At 38.8% G+C, this 19,581-nt stretch overlaps 1 protein-coding gene across 1 annotated transcript; it reads left to right on the forward strand.

The window, feature by feature from the left end:
* The first annotated feature begins 1,053 nt into the window (after positions 1-1,053).
* On the forward strand, positions 1,054-15,833 carry LOC139710705 (signal recognition particle receptor subunit beta-like). The gene is made up of 5 exons (XM_071622628.1): positions 1,054-1,180; positions 7,831-7,925; positions 9,091-9,251; positions 10,607-10,798; positions 14,469-15,833. The coding sequence occupies exons 1-5, from the start codon at positions 1,054-1,056 to the stop codon at positions 14,683-14,685; spliced, it is 792 nt and encodes a 263-aa protein (XP_071478729.1). The 3' UTR covers positions 14,686-15,833.
* Positions 15,834-19,581: the final 3,748 nt, after the last annotated feature.

Here is a 19,581-nt window from a genome sequence, read left to right on the forward strand (position 1 = left end):
ATTGGTAATTTTTGTGTGTGTGTGTGTGTGTGTGTGTGTGTGTGTGTGTGTGTGTGTGTGTGTGTGTGTGTACGAACTGAATGAAGAGCTTCTCAACACCTAGATCACACTGAGTTGTCAATTTGCCTTACTCTCGAAACAATCTTATTTGTGTCAGACTTTTCTCCAGTGTTTTGCTGATATATTTTATTCATTTGATTTAATTTATTAATTGTCCATAAAATGGAAAATCTTCATGACTCGAGTGGCTTACATGGTTACTCACGCATAAAATAAACAATTGAAAAATAAGATGCAAGAAGTTGTCAAAACAACACATATCACATAAATACATTATACAAATAGCTAAGAATTCATTCCATCTCAATCCTTGGCGAAAATATTGCACTGGTTGTTTCTATACTTCTCTGATATTTTTGCTTTCATACAAAGCAACACAATATCAGGATAAGCTGTTTGATGACGTAATTTTATCAGGTTCCCGAAGAGTAACGTCAGATAAATTCTATGAAATTTGCTTCTTACGTGGCAGTTGCCAATTCATGACCTCGGGCCCCCCACTTTTTGTGCATCATACAAACGAATACATAAGGTGTCATCACTTTGGGCCCCCACTTTTTTAACCCGGAGGTACGTAAGTGGCACTAGAAAGAAATAGATAGAGATCTTGAAGTGTGAGCGCGGTAATGTAATGTTTTTCCGCTGAAGACCCTTTTTTTTTTTTTTTTTTTTTTGCTTGTCAGCTGAAGAAACCCAGAAGTGGAAGGGGGGAGAGATGAGCTGAGGACCTTTTTTTTTTTTTTTTTTTTTTACATAATATTTTTATTACATTGGCATCGAACAAGCGATCACACAGCAGAGAGAGGGCAACTGGCAGAGGTTGGGGTATTTACGCCCTCTACAGTTCAAGTTTTCTGTTTGGTACACATGGTACAACATGTACGTATAGACTCTTCGATACGTCTATCGTATACGATGTACGTCTAATCAGGGAGGTGAGAGCTCACCTCCCTGGTCTAATAGGTTTCAGGCGTACACGATATATTCGCCAAGATGTCGGCTGCAAGAGCTGTTGACGTGTTACAAGGATATTTTGAAAATGTCACGTCCGAAGTATCCAAGCAGGATCCTATCTACATCGGAGTGGGAATCGCACTGATTGTAATATTTTTAACTTTGAGTAAGTATTTATTTCTTACACATGACTACGTAAATTAATACCGTATGTGTGTACTAAGCGTGACTGCTGCCCAGCTTTAGCTCGCTGAACATGCGTTACAAACACAACGAGGTATGTATGGGGGCATGCACAAATGACTGAACAGTCAGTACGTAAGATGTATACGAATGCCGCATCTACGTGGATTCGATAGTGTTGCATCTGTAGGAATGACCTGACCAGCAGAGAAAGTTCCCCAATTTTGAATGTTGTTGGCAGCTTTTAAGTGCTTGTATCATGTATGATAATATAGAATAATTAAACCAACAAGACACATGTTTGGATTTCAATTAGACTGGTGTTCGACTCTAACGTTAGAGTTCTAAATCTATCTCTTTGTGACTTTGAACACTGTTTTAAAGGTGCATGGTCCCGGTGTTTTTTTAGTCAAATGCGTACACGGGCGCACAGCGCAAGTTTCCTATAGAGACCTACGCTATCGACTCCTCTTTAGCGCTTACGCTTTGGCCCACTTCCCCGAGTCTGAAGAAGTCCGAATCACTGTAGAATCTAGTCAGTGGTCCGATCACAGTTCGGCTCATGATTCGGCTGAGGGGCCGATGACACCTTCAGCAAACTTCTTTTGTGATGTCATAATAAGAAGCACATATGCACACACCCTGGCATTACTACAGACTGCGCGATGTGCAGAGAAGACAACGAAGGCAACGTTACTTAGCAACACCTACGCACTTTAGTATTTACTCTTGATGACAGCTCAACTTCGATAATCTTCGTATCAATGCTAACGGTGATCGGCATTATAATCAACAGCGCCCTCTACACTACCAGGACTATGCACCTTTTAGGCTTTAATGAACTTGCCTTTCATCCACTATTCAATTCAGCTTTATGGGACCAAGGAGGTTCGAGAGATGGAGTTACAACTGACTATAATTATTCAATCAGCTGTCAGTGATGGACAAAAGAATTCCACAGGTGCATTTGTGCCTTTGATGTTAGATGCTTGAAGATTCATTTTTAACGCTAACATAATATCGGGTATATGCTGCTCGTTTAGGCCAAGTAAAAAAAGAAACCAGTTTCTCGTCCTCGCGCGCATCGATTTTGGCCGCCGCATCGATTTTTTTACTATTTACTATTTTCAAAATGGCGCTGAAAATACCAAGAAATTCATAATTCTCGTCCCAACCCGCTCCCCGCCCGCATCGATTTTCAGTTGCCGCATCGACTTTTTTGATATTTACTATTTTTTCGGCCGCCGAAAAAAAAGATCGACAATTCACCTACCAATCGTGACGTCTCATTTCTAATTTTTACGCCTTGCGTCCTGTAGACTGCTGTAGACTGTAGTACAGCTGTAGCTTCTGTGTGTAGTGTGTATGTAATAACGCATGCATTTCACACTGCGAGCTCGGCCGATCGGCAAGAAGGAATGACCCACAAAGCGTCGAACTGCACTGTAGTTGGATGGGCGGCGCGGCGGGCCGGCCTACTGGGCTGTGATGTACAGCGCACTCGGTACGTCGTGAACGCGATAGCGGCAACATTTTTGCGAACAATCGCTGATATTCCACGCATATTTCGCGCGTTGTTCATATTTTTCCCCGTTTCTGATATTTTAAGCGGATGAATTGTACTGTACAAATGCTTGTTAGGATTGTACGGTATCGAGTTTGTGTACATTTTCATGTCATTGTGACTATGTGCATGTGTGTGCAGTGTCAGAAGGTACGGTGCCAGCAGGGAGGTCCACACCTCCCTGGTGCCAGTGCAGTGGCCGTGCCGCACCGTATATCGGCAAAGTGTGCTTGTTTTGTAGCTGTCCAGGGTCCCCATCCCCTGGTCTGTCACGGCGATACATTCTATTTTGAAGAGAAAATGAATGCGCTTTTCCAGCAAATGTAGAATTATTAAATGGGTGTATCTACAAAATAAATAACTTTTCCACGGATTCTGGTTTGTCTCGTATTTCTGCGGGATACAAAACGCTACTTTTCTTCACGATGTAAATTCACGGACACAGCCGTGAGTGGTATCACCTGTAAGATATAGTGTACTGTTATACAATCATTCATCATCCAAATAATGAGTGATTATCAAATGTCTTTTTAGAACATGAAGAAACATCTTTAAACGTTTAATGCTAGAATGCCATATCAGTATCATTTTGACATCCATCTGCAATTGTACAAGCCAGTTTCCAGTTGAATGTGCTACAATTGTACTGTGAAGAACTGCAGATATACATACCAGCTGTGTGGACACAAAAAGTCACAATCACCAATAAATAAAGCAGTGTTTTGAATATCATGGAATTTATTTCAGTCGTACATTTGTTGAATGACATGTTTTATACCTGTTTCAATTAATAGCACAATACATCAGAATTGCAAGTACACTGGTATCAGAAAAGCCATTACAACACTAAATACCAATTAAAGATGGTCATGTTCCCTTGACATCTGTAGTGGAAAGAAAAAGCAAATGTATTTCTGCATGCATGAAGTTTCATTTCAAGTATGGCACATATATCTATTTGTTTGAAAATGCACAGAGTGCAGGCAAGACGTACACTTGGGACCTGGTCCCTCATAACACAGCTACCAGAGTGACATTTCATTTCATAAATTGAATATAGAAAATTGTAAAGCCCTCTCTCGTTACCTTTCTCAGAATTACCGGACGAGAAACACATATTACTTTCATTTTGACGATCCTTGAAAAAATAGTAAGATATCAAATAGTAAGGACCTCCCTCATCGCCTTGCTCAAAAAACCCGGACGAGAAACTACTTTCTTTTTTTAATTGGCCTTATATATCAAATGCAATGAAATTTCACCCAATGATAAAGCATACAAAACAAAAGTCAACTCCATTCGAAAATATGTGCAAAAGTGTAAATTTGAGCTGTATTTTGTGAAAGTGTTTGAAATTCTACCCTCATGGAAAGCCGGTTTTATCACTTTTCTCCTTTTATTTCCGCAAAATGAAACTAATATGGTATCATCTTCAAGTATAGTTCTTTATAAATTAATATGTCAGATTAGCGTACAGACACGTACAGTCGAGTAATTTTGATATCTATTTCAGCAATATTTGAGCAATTTCTATTTGCGCACCCCCGTGCCTTTACCATTGTCTACCACCCATCGTTTGTAAGTAGGGGTAGCGAAAAGTACTTGCCATCACAAAGACATATCTTCCTTGGAAAGTGGCTGGTGATTATGCAATGAGACACGAGTCAATTGTCTTCGCATCTGAGCGGCAGATCCAGTTTGACACATACAGTTAAACTCGCCTAAGTCGACGTTTCATATGTTGAATAATCGCGCAAGTCGATGATTTTAAAAAGTCCCGATTTTTTCCCATTGACTTACGTGTATTAATTCACTCACAAGTCGAATTTTGTAAGTCGAATGCTTGCCTAAATCGATGAAATTCCAAGAACACTTTCATGGAAAAACCACTGAATTCACTGTGCCTAAGTCGAAGAAGATTTTATTGTGTAATAAATCACTGTCAAAATCACGAGACGCCAGTTTTTGTGTACATAATAAGACCTAGCCCGACCAGACGCTGTTAATACGCTGTGCGAATACAGCGTCTGACAAACGAATGGGCACCTTCAAAGTGGGGAACCACAGCACAACTACAAAACTTATGAAAATTTATACGTTCTTTATAAACAATGTACACGTTACCAAACGTTACTCACCTTAAGTGCATGCTTGTATTACAGAAGATTCGTAAGTCCATTGAGAGCCCTCGCGATAAGTCCGTGGAACAAAAAAATGATACTTTCTGGTGGATTCCTGACACCATCGGGGTTCAACGTTGCAGAATTCAAAATGGCGCCTTGATCTCTGCGGAGATATCTTTTGCGTGCGTGCGATGCGCTGCTTGAGTGTTGGTGTTGCAGCACGGTCGACAGCGTGACCTTTTGAAATGGAATGGCCTGGCGTGAAAGACGATGTACCGTTCGCTAACCGTTCACACATGCTGCATATAACCATCATTACCTCCGCCAAGGGGGGGAGGTTATGTTTTCGTTACCGTTGGTTTGTTTGTTAGTTAGTTCGTTTGTTTGTCCATGTGCAAAATAACTCAAAAAGTAGTTGACGGATTGGAATGAAACTTGCAGGAAAGGTTTAGAATGACACAAGTAACAAACGATTAACTTTTGGTAGTGATCCGAGAATTTTTGGGGCATTTATGAAGGATTTTTGATATTTTGGCAGGTAGGGTCAATGAACTTGGGAGTTCAGGCTGCGCGTATTTGAGATTTGCATGCGTGCAATAAAGTGCGTGCTCTAGTTTCTGCCAAGGTAAGACACGCCACACAGCTGAGGGTTTATGACGTAACAAAGCTTCTATATTGGGAAATCGAGCGACTTTCAGCACACAATGCTATAAGTATTGTATAGGTGCAAATCACTGATATCTCTATGGAAAAAAAAAGATCGGCGGTGGAAAGGAGCTGCATGCTTGGCGGAGGTCTGCGCTCTCAGAGTGTTTTTCTAGTTTTAGGTAAGTTGTTAAATTTAAATTTCAATATTGATAGCATAGATATGAAGTCTCATTATTATTTTGTTTGTCAGATGAGTTTGAGGTGACAAAAAAATGATCTAAAGTATCAAAATTCAAAGCGATCGCATGCGATCGTTGAACTCTCTTCGTGTTTGGAGGTCCGCTGGTACAGCCCTGTCGCGATACGTATGTACAGCGACTGGGCTGTGTATAGTTGCATAAGACCCAGACTTCATGACGCTTCTCTCCCTATCTTTCCCCCTCTCTCCTCTTTCGACTCTTGCTAACTTTGGATGGAATGTGGTGTGGGAAAGTTGAGGTCTTTTGTTTTCGCACGCAGCCTCGCTGAAGGAACACTTTTCACACTTGCTCCACTCGCAGTTAAGGCGTTCGTACAGTACACATGCATTCATTTACATGTATTGAGCTTGCAATGTAGCTTGGCATTTGCAGCGCTGTGCAGTGGAGTGGTATGGATGAAGCTGCTGAGTTTTCAAAGCGGAAAGTAGGGGGAAAGTTACGGGCACGGGTAAATCAGAATTACACCTTTACATGCATTTCAAGCCACGGTATGGTAAAGTGGAATCAATCACTGCTCAAATATCGTTCATATTCACTTCCCCAAGGTTTAACAAGGGTGTAAAGTAATCGGACCTGTGCCAATACTAATGCACTGTCCATGCAAAGTTAGCCGCGGCCCTGCCGGGCGACCCGTGCTGCGGCACACCGCTCCAGCTCTCGGCTCCAGAGTAGACAACATACATGTACATTATACATCACAAGATATGTACGTGTGGTGTAACTGTAAGTCGATTTTTTTTTCGACTTTAATACGCACAAGTCAAAAATCGCCTAAGTCGATGTGTTTTGCTCAGTCCCGAGAAGATCGACTTATGCGAGTTTAACTGTACTTCAAATATTTTTGAGTGGCGGCTTCGAGCATGGGATCAAAGCGAATAAAACTGTTGTGACTCCATTTCTCGAACCTCCTTGATGGGACTGATTCGTGCGTGGAGAAGTGAGAGCTGCAGAAAAAAGCAGCGAAAATATTTACTCGGATCAGACCGCTAGGTGCGGCAGCCTTGCATTGAGCGAACCCGCTGGCGCCTGTGTTTCGATGGGTCGCTGTGCATCAGTTGTTTAAAACTTGATTTTTGTAAAAAAGCGCAGACAGAATTTTTTCTTCTTTTCATCATGGAGAGTGGACATGTTTGTGTAACAAAAAATCACTGTGCGAAGTTGCGACAATTTATATGTCAGATTTGAGATGAATGAAAAGTGAACAGGGAGCCTCATGAGTCGCTCTCCTCGGGGGCCTCATGAGGCCTGCGGAGAGCCTTATGAGGCGGAGGGGTGCTCGTGCGGGTGAGCAGACCTCATGAGCGGGTTTCCCAGACTGACATGGCATAGACTCACTATTGCTGTGACCAGCTGGCAATTACAACATGTTGTGAGCATTTTCAGAGTTGAAAATTGGCATAATCCATGTACGTTTAAACTAGCATTGTGACTTCTGTCCTAGATCCATCATGTCAGTACTGAAACCAAACACACTGTCCATCAGTGGGAAAAAAAAAAATCCTGGCTTCATTCAAGTCTGACCACCACCAGAAGTAAAGTTCATTGACCACTCTACGGAGGCATTTCATGAAGCATTTTGACGGACAAAGTTGTCAGACAAATTTGCTTTCAGCCAATCAGATGCAAGAATTTAATTAGCTTTCCTTGTACCAGTTTCTCAGAAAAATATCCAACCAAAACACTTCATTTTCGTGAGTTGCCACTAGCATTCAATGCATATAGTGTAGACAAGAACTTTCATGCATTTTAACTTTGCGAATCTTGGCTCTCGCGAAATTTGCGAAATTAGAATGCACGCAAACATTCCTCATTTTACAATATTGCATGTCACTGTGTTCAGTCAAAGTTACTACCAAGGATATCTAGAAATTATCGATGAAATTGTCAAATAATCCATTGTAATACTTTCGATCATTGTGGCTGAAGTGTGGCCATACCTAGTTTTTACTGTTGATTTGTACAGGAATATGATGTGTGATCTTCATTCTATCTGCTTTCAGAGTCTGAGTTGCTCAACCATTTTTCCTTTTGTTTGTAGTTATCCTCAAGATTTTCTCTGGAGGGAGAAATAACAGACGTTCAATTCTGTTGGTTGGGCTATGTGAGTCTGGCAAGACCATGCTCTTCAGTCGGGTAAGTGAAGTAGATATTACTGACAATCAAATCCTTTGTACACATGGGCATTGCTCAGTATTAAACTGGCATACTTAACTTCCAATATTAGCAGAGCAGAGGAGAGCAGTATCCACTTACTTGCTAATGGAATATGTAGCACTGAGTGAATTTCCAACATAAATGACTGGATATATTAAAATTTTGAAAAAACAACAACAACATATTTGGAGTAACATTGAACATACCCTTACAAAGGGAATGTAAAGAAACAGTTTAGCAATAACTGCATATAAAGATTTGAGCAAGTAAGACAAATTTTTCAGGAAATGACCATGTGAATGTCAGTCAATCATGTTAATGTTCATTTCGTGAGAACATCAAAATACAGTAGCTGTGTCATACATAAAATACTGCTTGTGTATTTAGTCTTTATTAATATCAAGTTTTTTCTCATTTGGCCCTTCAAATGTTAACCTGATGTTAACCCGTTGAGGACAAGCTGATTTTGCTACAACACAGATTTCCCATACACACTTGCCTGAGTATACTCAGGACTAGTCTTCAACAGGTTAAATAGTGAAATGGTAATAAGTTTCCAGTCCGTCTTTGTTTTCTCAAAATCTCGTAAAACAGCTTTGTGAAGTATGTCAGAATTGCTTAATTGCATGAGAATTCCATTTCCCACGAATGCACCTAGCAAATGAAGAAGTTATTCCACAAATGTGCCGTTAGTACAGCCCTTGCTTGACAGCATTCTTTGTTGCATAATCCTGTATGAAGGACCATGTTGCTCAGTGCTGAATGAGAGGTATGACTTTCTAGAGCATGGTAAATCAAGTTTGTAGTGGATTGTGCTGCATCTTTTACACATTAAAGAACATTTTGATGTAAAGATTTGTAAATAACATCATTTCATATTTTCAAAGCAATCTATTTCATCAAATCATGATGCATAGCATTTTTAAAAGTTGTTTTAAACCTGATGTTTCTGGAGTCAGTATTGTTGTTTAGGAATGCTCCTTTCAGTGTAATGTTTGCCAAATTTTGGAAAATTTTCTTCCACCAGTATATATCCACAGCAGTGTATAGAGGGAATTCTTCCTGATATTTCTAGCCTGAAACAGTTTGGTGCAGATTCATCCATGGTTACATTTGGATTTTGTTTATATTGATTGTATTCCAGCTTGTTTACAAAAAATCAGTAGAAAGCTACACATCAATCAAGGAGAATGCAGGCCCTTACCTGGCAATAGGTCAAGGGTCCATGTCCCTAGAAGTCATTGATATACCTGGCAATGAAAGATTGAGGATGCAGTTTTGGAATCGCTTCAAGCACCAAGCCAGGTAAATATATTATTAATTGTGGTATGGATATGACATTCTGATGTTCCATTTTGCCATACATGCCATTCAAATGTTACAAGTTACTTTTTAGCACACTTGAGCCAAAGACTCATGGGAGCTATTATGATCATTCACCACCTGGCATTCATTATCCGTTGTGTGTCATGCTCAGCATAGGGAAGTAATGTTTAATTATACTCTTTATATGCCATGGTGTAAACCCCCTGTGTGCCACATTCTTCTCAGACAGCAGCGTAGTCATGCTTTTGAAAAACATTGTTTTTCAAATCTTTGTAACTTCCATAGATTTTTGTTACAGTGGACATGTAATAAACAAAAAGTTGTAGAGAAACTGCCAAGCTTTGCTTAGATGTAAATTGTGTGACAAAGCTATGATTGTTTTTTTTTTTGTTTTTTTGTTTTTCCAAATGACCAGTAGCTACATTATTGTAGAGCCATGACTTTTGCGCACAAAACAGTGACAGAAACTTAGAATTTACTAGCAAATCCACTAGGGAATACCACTTGATAGTCAATCAACATGTAAAGTGCAAGGTACATTTGACAGGCATGGAATCTTGAGAAACGCTTTCAATGTATCATGGCATTTGGCAAGTTATCGCTCGGTTTGGGCGGGTTTGTGCGTTTGAGCAGAATATGCGAACTTGGCACACTGTTGACCGAGTCAGGCGTGCGAACATGGCACATAAAGAGTTAATACAGTCAAATGAAGAGCATGCTTACTTTGAATTAAGTGAACTAGGTTGGCCGCCACATGTCTGTGTCCTACTACTCCCTTGGGTCTCCTTACTGTTTGCTGGTTGCATCAGATGCCCTTTCCCTGCTTTAGCTCCAACTTGCTCCAGTGGCACTCTTGACACTTGTCAATATCCTCACCTGAACTTCTTGTATGCTACGGTATGTCAAAAGTTGGTTCTCCCAAACCCCTTTCTTCTGCCCTATTTTATATGCTTGACTCCCCAAGTCTTCTTCACATTGGGCTGTTTACTGCCTTCATTTCAGATGAGGCATGCCAAGCAAAACCAAATTAGGGTCAACAAACCTCATACATGTACTGTACTTGCCCTCTATTGACTAAGCCACTTACTGAATCCTAAATTAGAATGAACCTCACATACTTCTCCACCTCCTTATGCTAGTTAGAGTCTGGTCCACACATACTCAGGTGCACCATGCTCATGCAAATTTCTCACCTGAGTTTGTGGCTGCTAGGTCGAATTATGGGCATTATTTGTGTAATTTGCACTCCTTTTCTGTTCTCACTGCTGCCTATTTTGAAGCTATTGCATTCTAACATCTGCTGTTTGTCATTGTTTCTCATGCTGTCATCCCAGGGGTGTTGTCTTCTTGGTGGATAGCTCAAGTATCCAGAAGGAGGTGAAAGAAGTGGCAGAGTATCTCTACTCTTTGCTCAGCGATGAGGCCACTACCAAAAACTCTACACCATTCTTGCTGGCCTGCAACAAACAGGACATTACAATGGCCAAGTCCAGCAAGATCATACGTACACTGCTGGAAAAAGAGATGTAAGTGAAATTGTATCAATGAAACATCAACTGTACAACCTTTTCTCATACATTTTATAATTACCTACCCTCTGCCTTGACCTGTAAAAAGGGGAGGGAAATTGTGAAAAGATGTAGATTTAGCCACCGTCTCATCCTGTAGGAGGAAAAATGGTGATTGCAAAAGGATAATGATATGGAATAATCTATTCCCATATTAGAATGTCAGAAACAACTTGAGGAAGAAGTAGATTTTAGAGCGTTGATGTTAGTTTATATTACCTGAAAGAAGACAGTATTTCACATAGATTCATATGATCACAAAACTTTAAAAAAAAGTGCAAAATGCTGAAATACTAAAACTTCATAAAACTCGAGAAAAAGTAAGAGATTCTTTCAAAAATAAATGAAAGGAAGAAAAGTAATTGCACATGTGATGTCTACTTTAAGTTACCATGTTTGAAATTTTTTTAAACATTGTTTTAAATGCGAGTTTGTGGCAATTTTGTTGAAAGTTTGCTGATTCATGTGATCCCAATACAGGTTTCTCCCTACGCTTCTGAATTGAAGAATGATATACAGTTAAAAACGCCTAAGTCGACATCGCATATGTCGAATGATCGCGCAAGTCGATGATTTTAAAAAGTCCAGATTTTTCCCCATTGACTTACGTGTATTAATTCACTCACAAGTCGAATTTTAAGTCGAATACTCGCTTAAGTCGATGAAATTCCAAGAAAACACTTTCACGGAAAAACCATTGAATTCACCGTGCCTAAGTCGAATAAGATTTTATTGTGTAATAAATGACTGTCAAAATAACGAGACGCCAGTTTTTGTTTACATACAGTATATACCAAAAGAAACTTTGCGTTAATAAACATTAACGTTTCATTAACGCAAGCGGTTTCACCTGAATCGTTAGTAACGCAAACTAACGATCGGGAAAATTAACGTTTGAAGTAACGATGAGTAACAATCCCAAGCGCAAATTAACGATGTTTCATTGACATTAACGATAGGTAACACAAGAACTCACGCGAGATTTTGGTTTCCGTTACTGAGACCTGGTGAAAGGACGACGTAGCCCCTGCCGAGTGTAGCGATCTATGCCTTATATTTAGCGGAGTCTTTCCGCGAATCGAATCACGATTCAGCCTAGATTTCGTGAATAGTTAATTTGCGACCGGGGTCACCAAAAACGCACGCCGGGCCTCCGAAAAAGCCGGATGTTTGCCTTCAGTTTTGGAAATGAACAGCGGTAACAATCGGCTCCATAAGATGCTAGAATAAATGTCAGATGTTTGCTCTTAATTGTGGAAATGAATAACGGTAATTTTCGACTCCGTATAATAGTAAAATAAATGTCGGATGTTTGCTTATACTTTTGGAAATGAATAATGGTAAGATTCAGTTCCGTACGGTGCTGAAATTAATGTCAGATATTTGATTTTGCGTTCGGAAATGAATAAGGATAAGATACGGCTCCGGAAGATGCTGAAATAAATGTCGAATGTTTGCTTTGACGTTCGGATATGAATAATAATGATATTCAACTCCATACGACGATGAAATAAATGCCGGATGTTTACTTTTACGTTCAAAAGTAAATAACAATGACATTCATCTCCGGAAGATGCTAAAGTAAATGTCGAATTATCCCTTTGACGTTCGGAAATGAATTACAATAATAATCAACTTCGTACGATGATAAAATAAATGCCGGATGTTTACTTTTACGTTCGAAAGTAAATAACAATAACATTCAGCTCCGGAAGATGCGAAAGTAAATGTCGAATTATCCCTTAGATGTTCGGAAATGAATAACAGTAATAATCAACTTCGTACAACGATGAGATAAATGTCGGATGTTTGCTTTTACTTTCGAAAGTAAATAGCAATAACATTCGGCTCCAGAAGATGCTAAAATAAATGTCAGATGATTGTTTTTACGTTCGGAAGTGAATACATGTAGCAGTAATATTTTTCTCCATACGATGCTGAATAACTGTCGGATGTTTGCTTTTAAATTTCGAAATGAATAACAGTAACACTTAGCTGCGTTTGATGGTAAAGTTAATGTTTGATATTTGCTTTGACGTTCGGAAATGAATAACAATAGTATTCAACTCCGTCCGATGATAAAATAAATGTCTGATGTTTGCTTTTATGTTCGAAAGTAAATAGCAATAACATTCAGCTCCGGAAGATGCTAAAATAAATGTTGAATATTTGCTTTGGCATTCGGAAATGAATAACAATAGTATTCAACTCAGTACGATGATGAAATAAATGCCGGATGTTCGCTTTTACGTTCGAAAGTAAATGACAATAACATTCAGCTCCGGAAGATGCTAAAATATATGTCGAAAGATCCCTTTGACGTTCTGAAATGAATAACAATAATATTCAACTCCGTATACGATGATGAAATAAATGCCGAATGTTCGCTTTTTTACGTTCGAAAGTAAATAGCATGTAACATTCGGCTCCGGAAGATTCCAAAATGAATGTCAGATGATTGCTTTTACGTTCGGAAGTGAATAGCAGTAACATTCTGCTCTATAATTAAGATGCTAAAACAAATATCAGACATTTGCTATTTAACATTTCGAAATGAATAACAATAACATTCAGCTGCGTTTGATGGTAAAGTAAATGCCGGATGTCTGCCTTGACGTTCGAATATGAAAAACGGTATAACATTCGGCTCCTTACGATGCTGAAATGATTGTCAGATGATTCATTTCACTTTCGGAAGTGGACAACAGTAACATTCGGCTCCTTAACGATCATAAAATAAATGTCGGGTGTTTGCTTTTGAATGTGGAGATCGAATAACAATAATATTCTGCTCCTTACGATGCTGAAATAAGCAACAGATTGTTTCTTTGACATTTGGAAATGATTAACGGTATCATATCGGCTCAGATGATAAAATAAAAAGCGGATGTTTGCTTGCACGTTCGGAAATGAATAAGGATGATATTCAGCTCCGTAAGATCCTAGAATGAATGTCAGTTGCTTGTTTTTACATTTGAATATGATCAATGTGGATAAAGTGTCTTGCTGAAGGGCAAATATCGGGCACACCGCTCCAGCTCTCGGCTCCAGAGTAGACAACATACATGTACATTATACATATGTATGCGTGGTGTAACTGTAAGTCGATTTTTTTTTCGACTTACGCACAAGTCGAAACTCGCCTAAGTCGATGTGTTTTGCTCAGTCCCGAGAAAATCGACTTATGCGAGTTTAACTGTAGTTACGCTGGTTAGAATGACCTGTCATATAGTTTTGATATAAGAATTCTTACTGTTACATTAATAGTGTACCATCGGCTGAAGAGGCATATCCCTCCATTGCAAATTCTCGCAATTGCAACTGAATTTGTTATCAGAAGTCATGTAGTATCAAGCTAGCATGTCTTAAATTTCAGCACAAAGTATCTATCCACCTGACTACCAATAACCAGAAGTTCTGACAGCTTGCCTGGTGATTTCTTTGTTACAGTGATGAAAACTTCTTAGCAAAGCTAGGGGCCAATAGAGAAAAAGTTATGGTCACACTCCACTTTGTGTGTGTGTGTGTGTGTGTGTGTGTGTGTGTGTGTGTGTTTGTGTGTGTGTATGTACATATGTGTGTCCTCCCCTCTCTGTTTATGTCTTGCACTCTCCTTGTTTTTACGTAGGAACACCTTAAGAGTGACTAGGGCAGCAACCTTGTCCAGTACGGATGGCTCTACCAGTGATGCCCAGGCCTTCCTTGGCAAGCAAGGGAAAGACTTTGACTTCTCACACCTGTCCAACACTGTTGACATGGTTGAGTGTAGTGCTAAGGGCACAGGAGGAAGTGAGGACGAGGGTGACTTAAATACTGTCACTGAATGGATTGCTGGTCTCATTTGATGACCACTTGGCAAAGAATGCTTGAATAGCAAAAACAGGACTGATAGCAACACTCTTCCTATTTTATGGATCTATACTGCTTGGTTATATTTTTTCCACATTTAGAATAGTGTTATCAGTTATCACTAGTTCATTTTGAAAGTAGTACCCTGTACTAGTGAATGAATGCAATATAATTTTTTTTTTCTCTCTCTCTTTTGTTAGGAGTGGGGTTTTTGTTTGAAAGAGGAAAATAAAGATGATGCAAGGTTGTGCTGAAGCTCAGCAAGTACATTTATCAAAGTTATAAATGTTCACTGTCAACTGCAGAACGTTTCAACTTAATGTGTTTTTTTTTTCATTTGGTTTCTAGACTGCACTATGACCATTTTCTTGCCCAATGAGCTCTAAAACTAGCATTCATTTGTTGACGAGCTCTTATTCCTCTCTAATGTAAAACTGTTTGTGTTGACACCTCAGAGTTACCAATAGCTCTACATTAGTAAGTACTTAGGGCATTGGCAATGTCTATAAAGTGAGAATGAAGTCTTCTCACAATTTTTGTGATTTAACAATTTTTATTGTAGCTTGTTGACTCTTATACTGGCCTTTAATATGGTAAAGTTACAAGGCAGCTCTCGCAAGTAGGACAGGAACTAATGTAAGAGAACAGTAAGCTGACTGCAAAGTTAATCTATGCTTGTGCACATAACACTGACTCACCGCATCAGCAGTTTTCAGTTTCTTCGGTGATTTTTCTTTTGCACATAGCTCAGTCTGGAAACTGGGCAGAAGCAATATGGTACTCATAAGATTCTGGTATCTATGGAAGTACTGGGCTGGAATTTCACACAAATATCAGTTTGATGAGTAACATTTTTACAAATTGGAAATATTGAGTGTAAGAATTGTGGTTTATGATGACAAACAAGGAAATGAATGGGTTTCAAACCTGAATTGAGAATTCTGATGTTGAGCTGTGTCCATCTGTGGGTAAAAATAATGAGATTATGTACTGTTCATTGTCCTATGCATTGTACAGGGGAACCTCGTTATAAGAGCTGCTTGGAACCACTGAAATTTCCTGTTGTTATATCATGGATTATAAACAAAGATATAAAAGAAAAGGGGCGTGAAAAAGTACCTTGATATATACAGTATCTCATTATTGCGAGGTTCCACAGTATTGGTGTCTGTTTCTTATGAAGTGCAACAATTTTTCAACTCTAAAAAACAAGGAAAAAAATCACATGCCCTGAAAAATGAAAGAAAAGCATATCTGTCGTGATTCACTTCCACACATGTATTGCATCTAGATCAATCTAGCCTCTGTCCAGTATGAAACAAGTGGAGAGACGGAGATGATTGGTTGTACAGCATAGTCAGGCAAACTGTCTGTCCTTAGTTACAGGCTTCCATCCTGAAATGAAAGCTCTCTAATATCTACAGTCTATGAGATCAGTGTATTGTAAATTTTCAACATTTACACAATGGGCTAGAGACAAATATCAGTTTAATGGAGAAGTTAATGGTCAATGCAGTAACTTTAAGACTCTTTATTGCATTGTACTGGAAATTATGTAGTCGTTGTGATTAATGTTGTATGATTTTGTTTTAGTTTTTTGTTTCTTCAGGCAGAGCAAGTAGCTTCAATTTGTCGTATGCGATGACAATACATGAAAAGAGGAATTGAGATTTTAAATGTATGTGCTAATTTCTGAAGCATTAACCTTCATGTATGAAAAATAATGCATTTTAGTTTTATGTTTGACTGGTAAAGAATGTTGATGCAGGATAACATGCTGATTATTGACCAATAGAATTTGCTTATTTGAAACATTCTATGTAATTATTTGTGTTCCCAAGCATGGACTATGCATACCTGGCCTGTACTGTATGTTTGTTTTCTTCCCCCACCATCTGGGTGCAGGATATTTGTGTTGCTGTGAAATAGTTTGTATGAAATTTGTGTTTCTGTCACAGGAGATCAACCGACTTACCCTTGTTCATTTTTGTTTTCTCTAGAAACTTTTGTTGTCGCAGCAGAACAGTGGAGAGTTCCTCCCTTCACCCTTTATTTGTTTGTTTATTTTTGTGGGGTTTTTTTTTGTTTGGTTTTTTTGTAAAAATAAAATATGTTGAAAAGTCATGTGATTGATTTTCGACTTTAAAGTCTGTTTGTAGGTTTGTTTGTTTATTTCATTTCCTGTTGTATTAAAAGTACAAGCGTATGTACTCCAAGGTCTGTTGTAAATGGAGATGTGACAGCAGAATCCTTGTAGCTTTGCCTCAGCAGCGGGAGTATGTGATCTTTAAGGTTATCATTTCATCTGAAAGAAAAAAAAAATGGAAAAAAATGGGGGAAAAAAAAATATATATAATGCTATTTCCAGCCATAAAGGGGAAATGCGGAATAAATGATAGTTTGGGGGATTTTGATAAAAAGGTATGAAAATATTCAGAAAAAATGCAAATATTGCCCTTTTAAAAATATTATGCATTAATATGGGCTCAGTGCAGAATTGAAATGACAAGAGCACAAAATGCATCTTATACCACTTAATTCTGTATGTTAATGAAAAAATACAACTCTTTTTTTCAGAAAAAGCAGATACAGTGTGTACACGTATACATGTACCTTAATTCCCCCAATAACCCGTTTTCTGTGCACATCCAATATACACTGTATACAGTGCACTCCCGTTATAACGAAATGCTCGGGACCGACAATTTTCTTTCGTTATAACGAAATTTCGTTACAACCAAACAAATACAATATATAATGAAAACAAGGAAACCATGTATATATATATATATATATATATATATATATATATATATATATATATATATATATATCGTATTCTATTTGCTGAATACTCATCATACACTGGAAAGCTATGTGAAATGTGATGGGATAACTGTATTACAATAATAAACGCAAGTTCCCCTCAGAAACTGTGCGTGACACAAGGAGCGAACACACAGTGGTGTGAAGCGTTCACCCATGCAGAGACGCTATAAATGCTTGTTTTGCTACGTATTTTCGAAAGCAATTTGCATTTCCTTATAACAGAGCACAATTCTTTTGTTTTTCTTTTGTCTGTGGCGCTCGAAAAAGACTTCGTTATAACGGAAATTTCACTATAACCGTGTTCGTTAGAAGCGAATTTTGTACCATAGACTTTAATGGTGATAATTTTGGGACCAGAAGATTTACTTCGTTATAACTGTGTTTGTTGTAACGGGAGTGCACTGTACACCCCCCCCCCCCTTTTTTTTTTGCATCCCTGCCAATCTCCCTTAAATTGTATTGATGGTACAGTCCTCGATTTAAACACACTATGCCATCTGTGCTGTGCCCTACTGTGGAGTAGTCCTGAGGCCCTTGATCAATGATAAGACTTTGAAAAACATTGTCAAAAGCTTAAGGGGAATCAAAAAATTCCCCTTTGGAAGGAATTCCCCTTAAGATACCTCATTTTCATGTTCCCCCATGGACGCTTTTATACTTATGTAATAAATATCTATATCTATATTTATATCTATATGTATTATATATATATATATATATATATTTTTTTTTTTTTATTCTTTATTTTTTCAACATAAGCCTCGAGGACCTGGGCTTCATTTCACAAAAAAAGTTGCTACAAGACCAACTCTTGCTGCAGTGGCAAGCGTCCTCCTTGATTGGGAGCTGCTACATGAAGTTTCCACACGAAAAAAAAAAAAAAAAAAAAAATTGTAACATATTTTATGAATTGCTTGAAGGTTTGCATGGTGAAGTAAATGAGGGAGAAAGGCTCACGGTGACACCATGTTTATGAAGTCCTTATCCGTATCGTTGTTTGGCAGAAGAAGAGCCTAGAAAGAAGAGAATTGAAGAGGGAAGCGACATATGGGGGTTGCAGAAAACAGAGAGAAGAAGAAAAAAAAAGGAATGAAAGTCTTGTCTCTGCTCGACTTCTCTTTCCTTTGCGGGATTATTCATCCTTTCTCCATTGATTCCGCATTCCATAGTCCACATTGTTTGCCGATTTCGTTCTTCTCTTTGGTTTCATGAATCTTCACTTCTCTCTCCTATCTCCATGATTTTCCAACCTTCAACTTCTCCCTCTTCCTCTTCCCTTCCATTTCATCTTTCTCCTCCTAACAATGTGCGAATGTCTTACTTGATTCTCACTCTATTCTTGATTACCACTCTCTCTGTTTCTTTCACTACCATCTCGGCTAGTGCAACTTCAACTTCTAGCCCATTACTGTCCCCCACTCTTCACTTTTTGCCCTCCTTACAACCCCCATATGTCGCTTCCCTCTTCAATTCTCCTCTTTCTAGGCTCTTCTTCTGCCAAGTATCAATCTGGTTAAAGACTACACACACATGGTGTCACCGCTAACCTTTCTCCCTCATATGTCATGAAATGACACCCCGAACTACTTGCGGTCAACCTTACATGTGATGGAGTGTGGGCGTGTGTGAACGGTGTGTGTTTCTATAGCTTGTTCCTACCACTTAAATTTTCCTACTCTGTGTGAAATCATCAATAATAATGTGAATTCTACACCATCCTTTCATACACAGAGGTTGATACTGCGAGAGATGTGTAGGAGTCAGAGAGTCGGGTGGTTTCTTTCATAATGTTCTTGAAATGGCTCCAAAGGTGAGCTTTACACAGCAATTCATAAACACAGATAGGCAAGGTATAAATACTGCCAGAGTCAAAGACGAGGTCAGCATTGGAAATTTCAATGTTAACACTATACATGTACTATCATCGGCCTGGTTCATGGATAGAATACATGAACATGTAATTGCAGAATACAAACCAATAGTGTAGGCCTACAGGGTAACATTTGAGCACGGCCTGCTCACACACTTAAAATATGTGATTCTTATACATGTACAGGCCCGTC

This window comes from Diadema antillarum, unplaced genomic scaffold, assembly GCF_040938485.1.
Source record: "Diadema antillarum isolate AM-2024a unplaced genomic scaffold, OU_Dant_1.0 scf00000039, whole genome shotgun sequence".
Lineage (NCBI taxonomy): Eukaryota > Metazoa > Echinodermata > Echinoidea > Diadematoida > Diadematidae > Diadema > Diadema antillarum.

Excerpts from the sequence above, each read along its gene's own strand:
- LOC139710705 (XM_071622628.1), top strand. The coding sequence starts at position 1,054 with ATGTCGGCTGCAAGAGCTGTTGACGTGTTACAAGGATATTTTGAAAAT. Across the intron at positions 1,181-7,830 it reads TGTAATATTTTTAACTTTGA|TTATCCTCAAGATTTTCTCT; the intron begins GTAAGTATTTAT and ends TTTTGTTTGTAG. Across the intron at positions 10,799-14,468 it reads ACACTGCTGGAAAAAGAGAT|GAACACCTTAAGAGTGACTA; the intron begins GTAAGTGAAATT and ends GTTTTTACGTAG.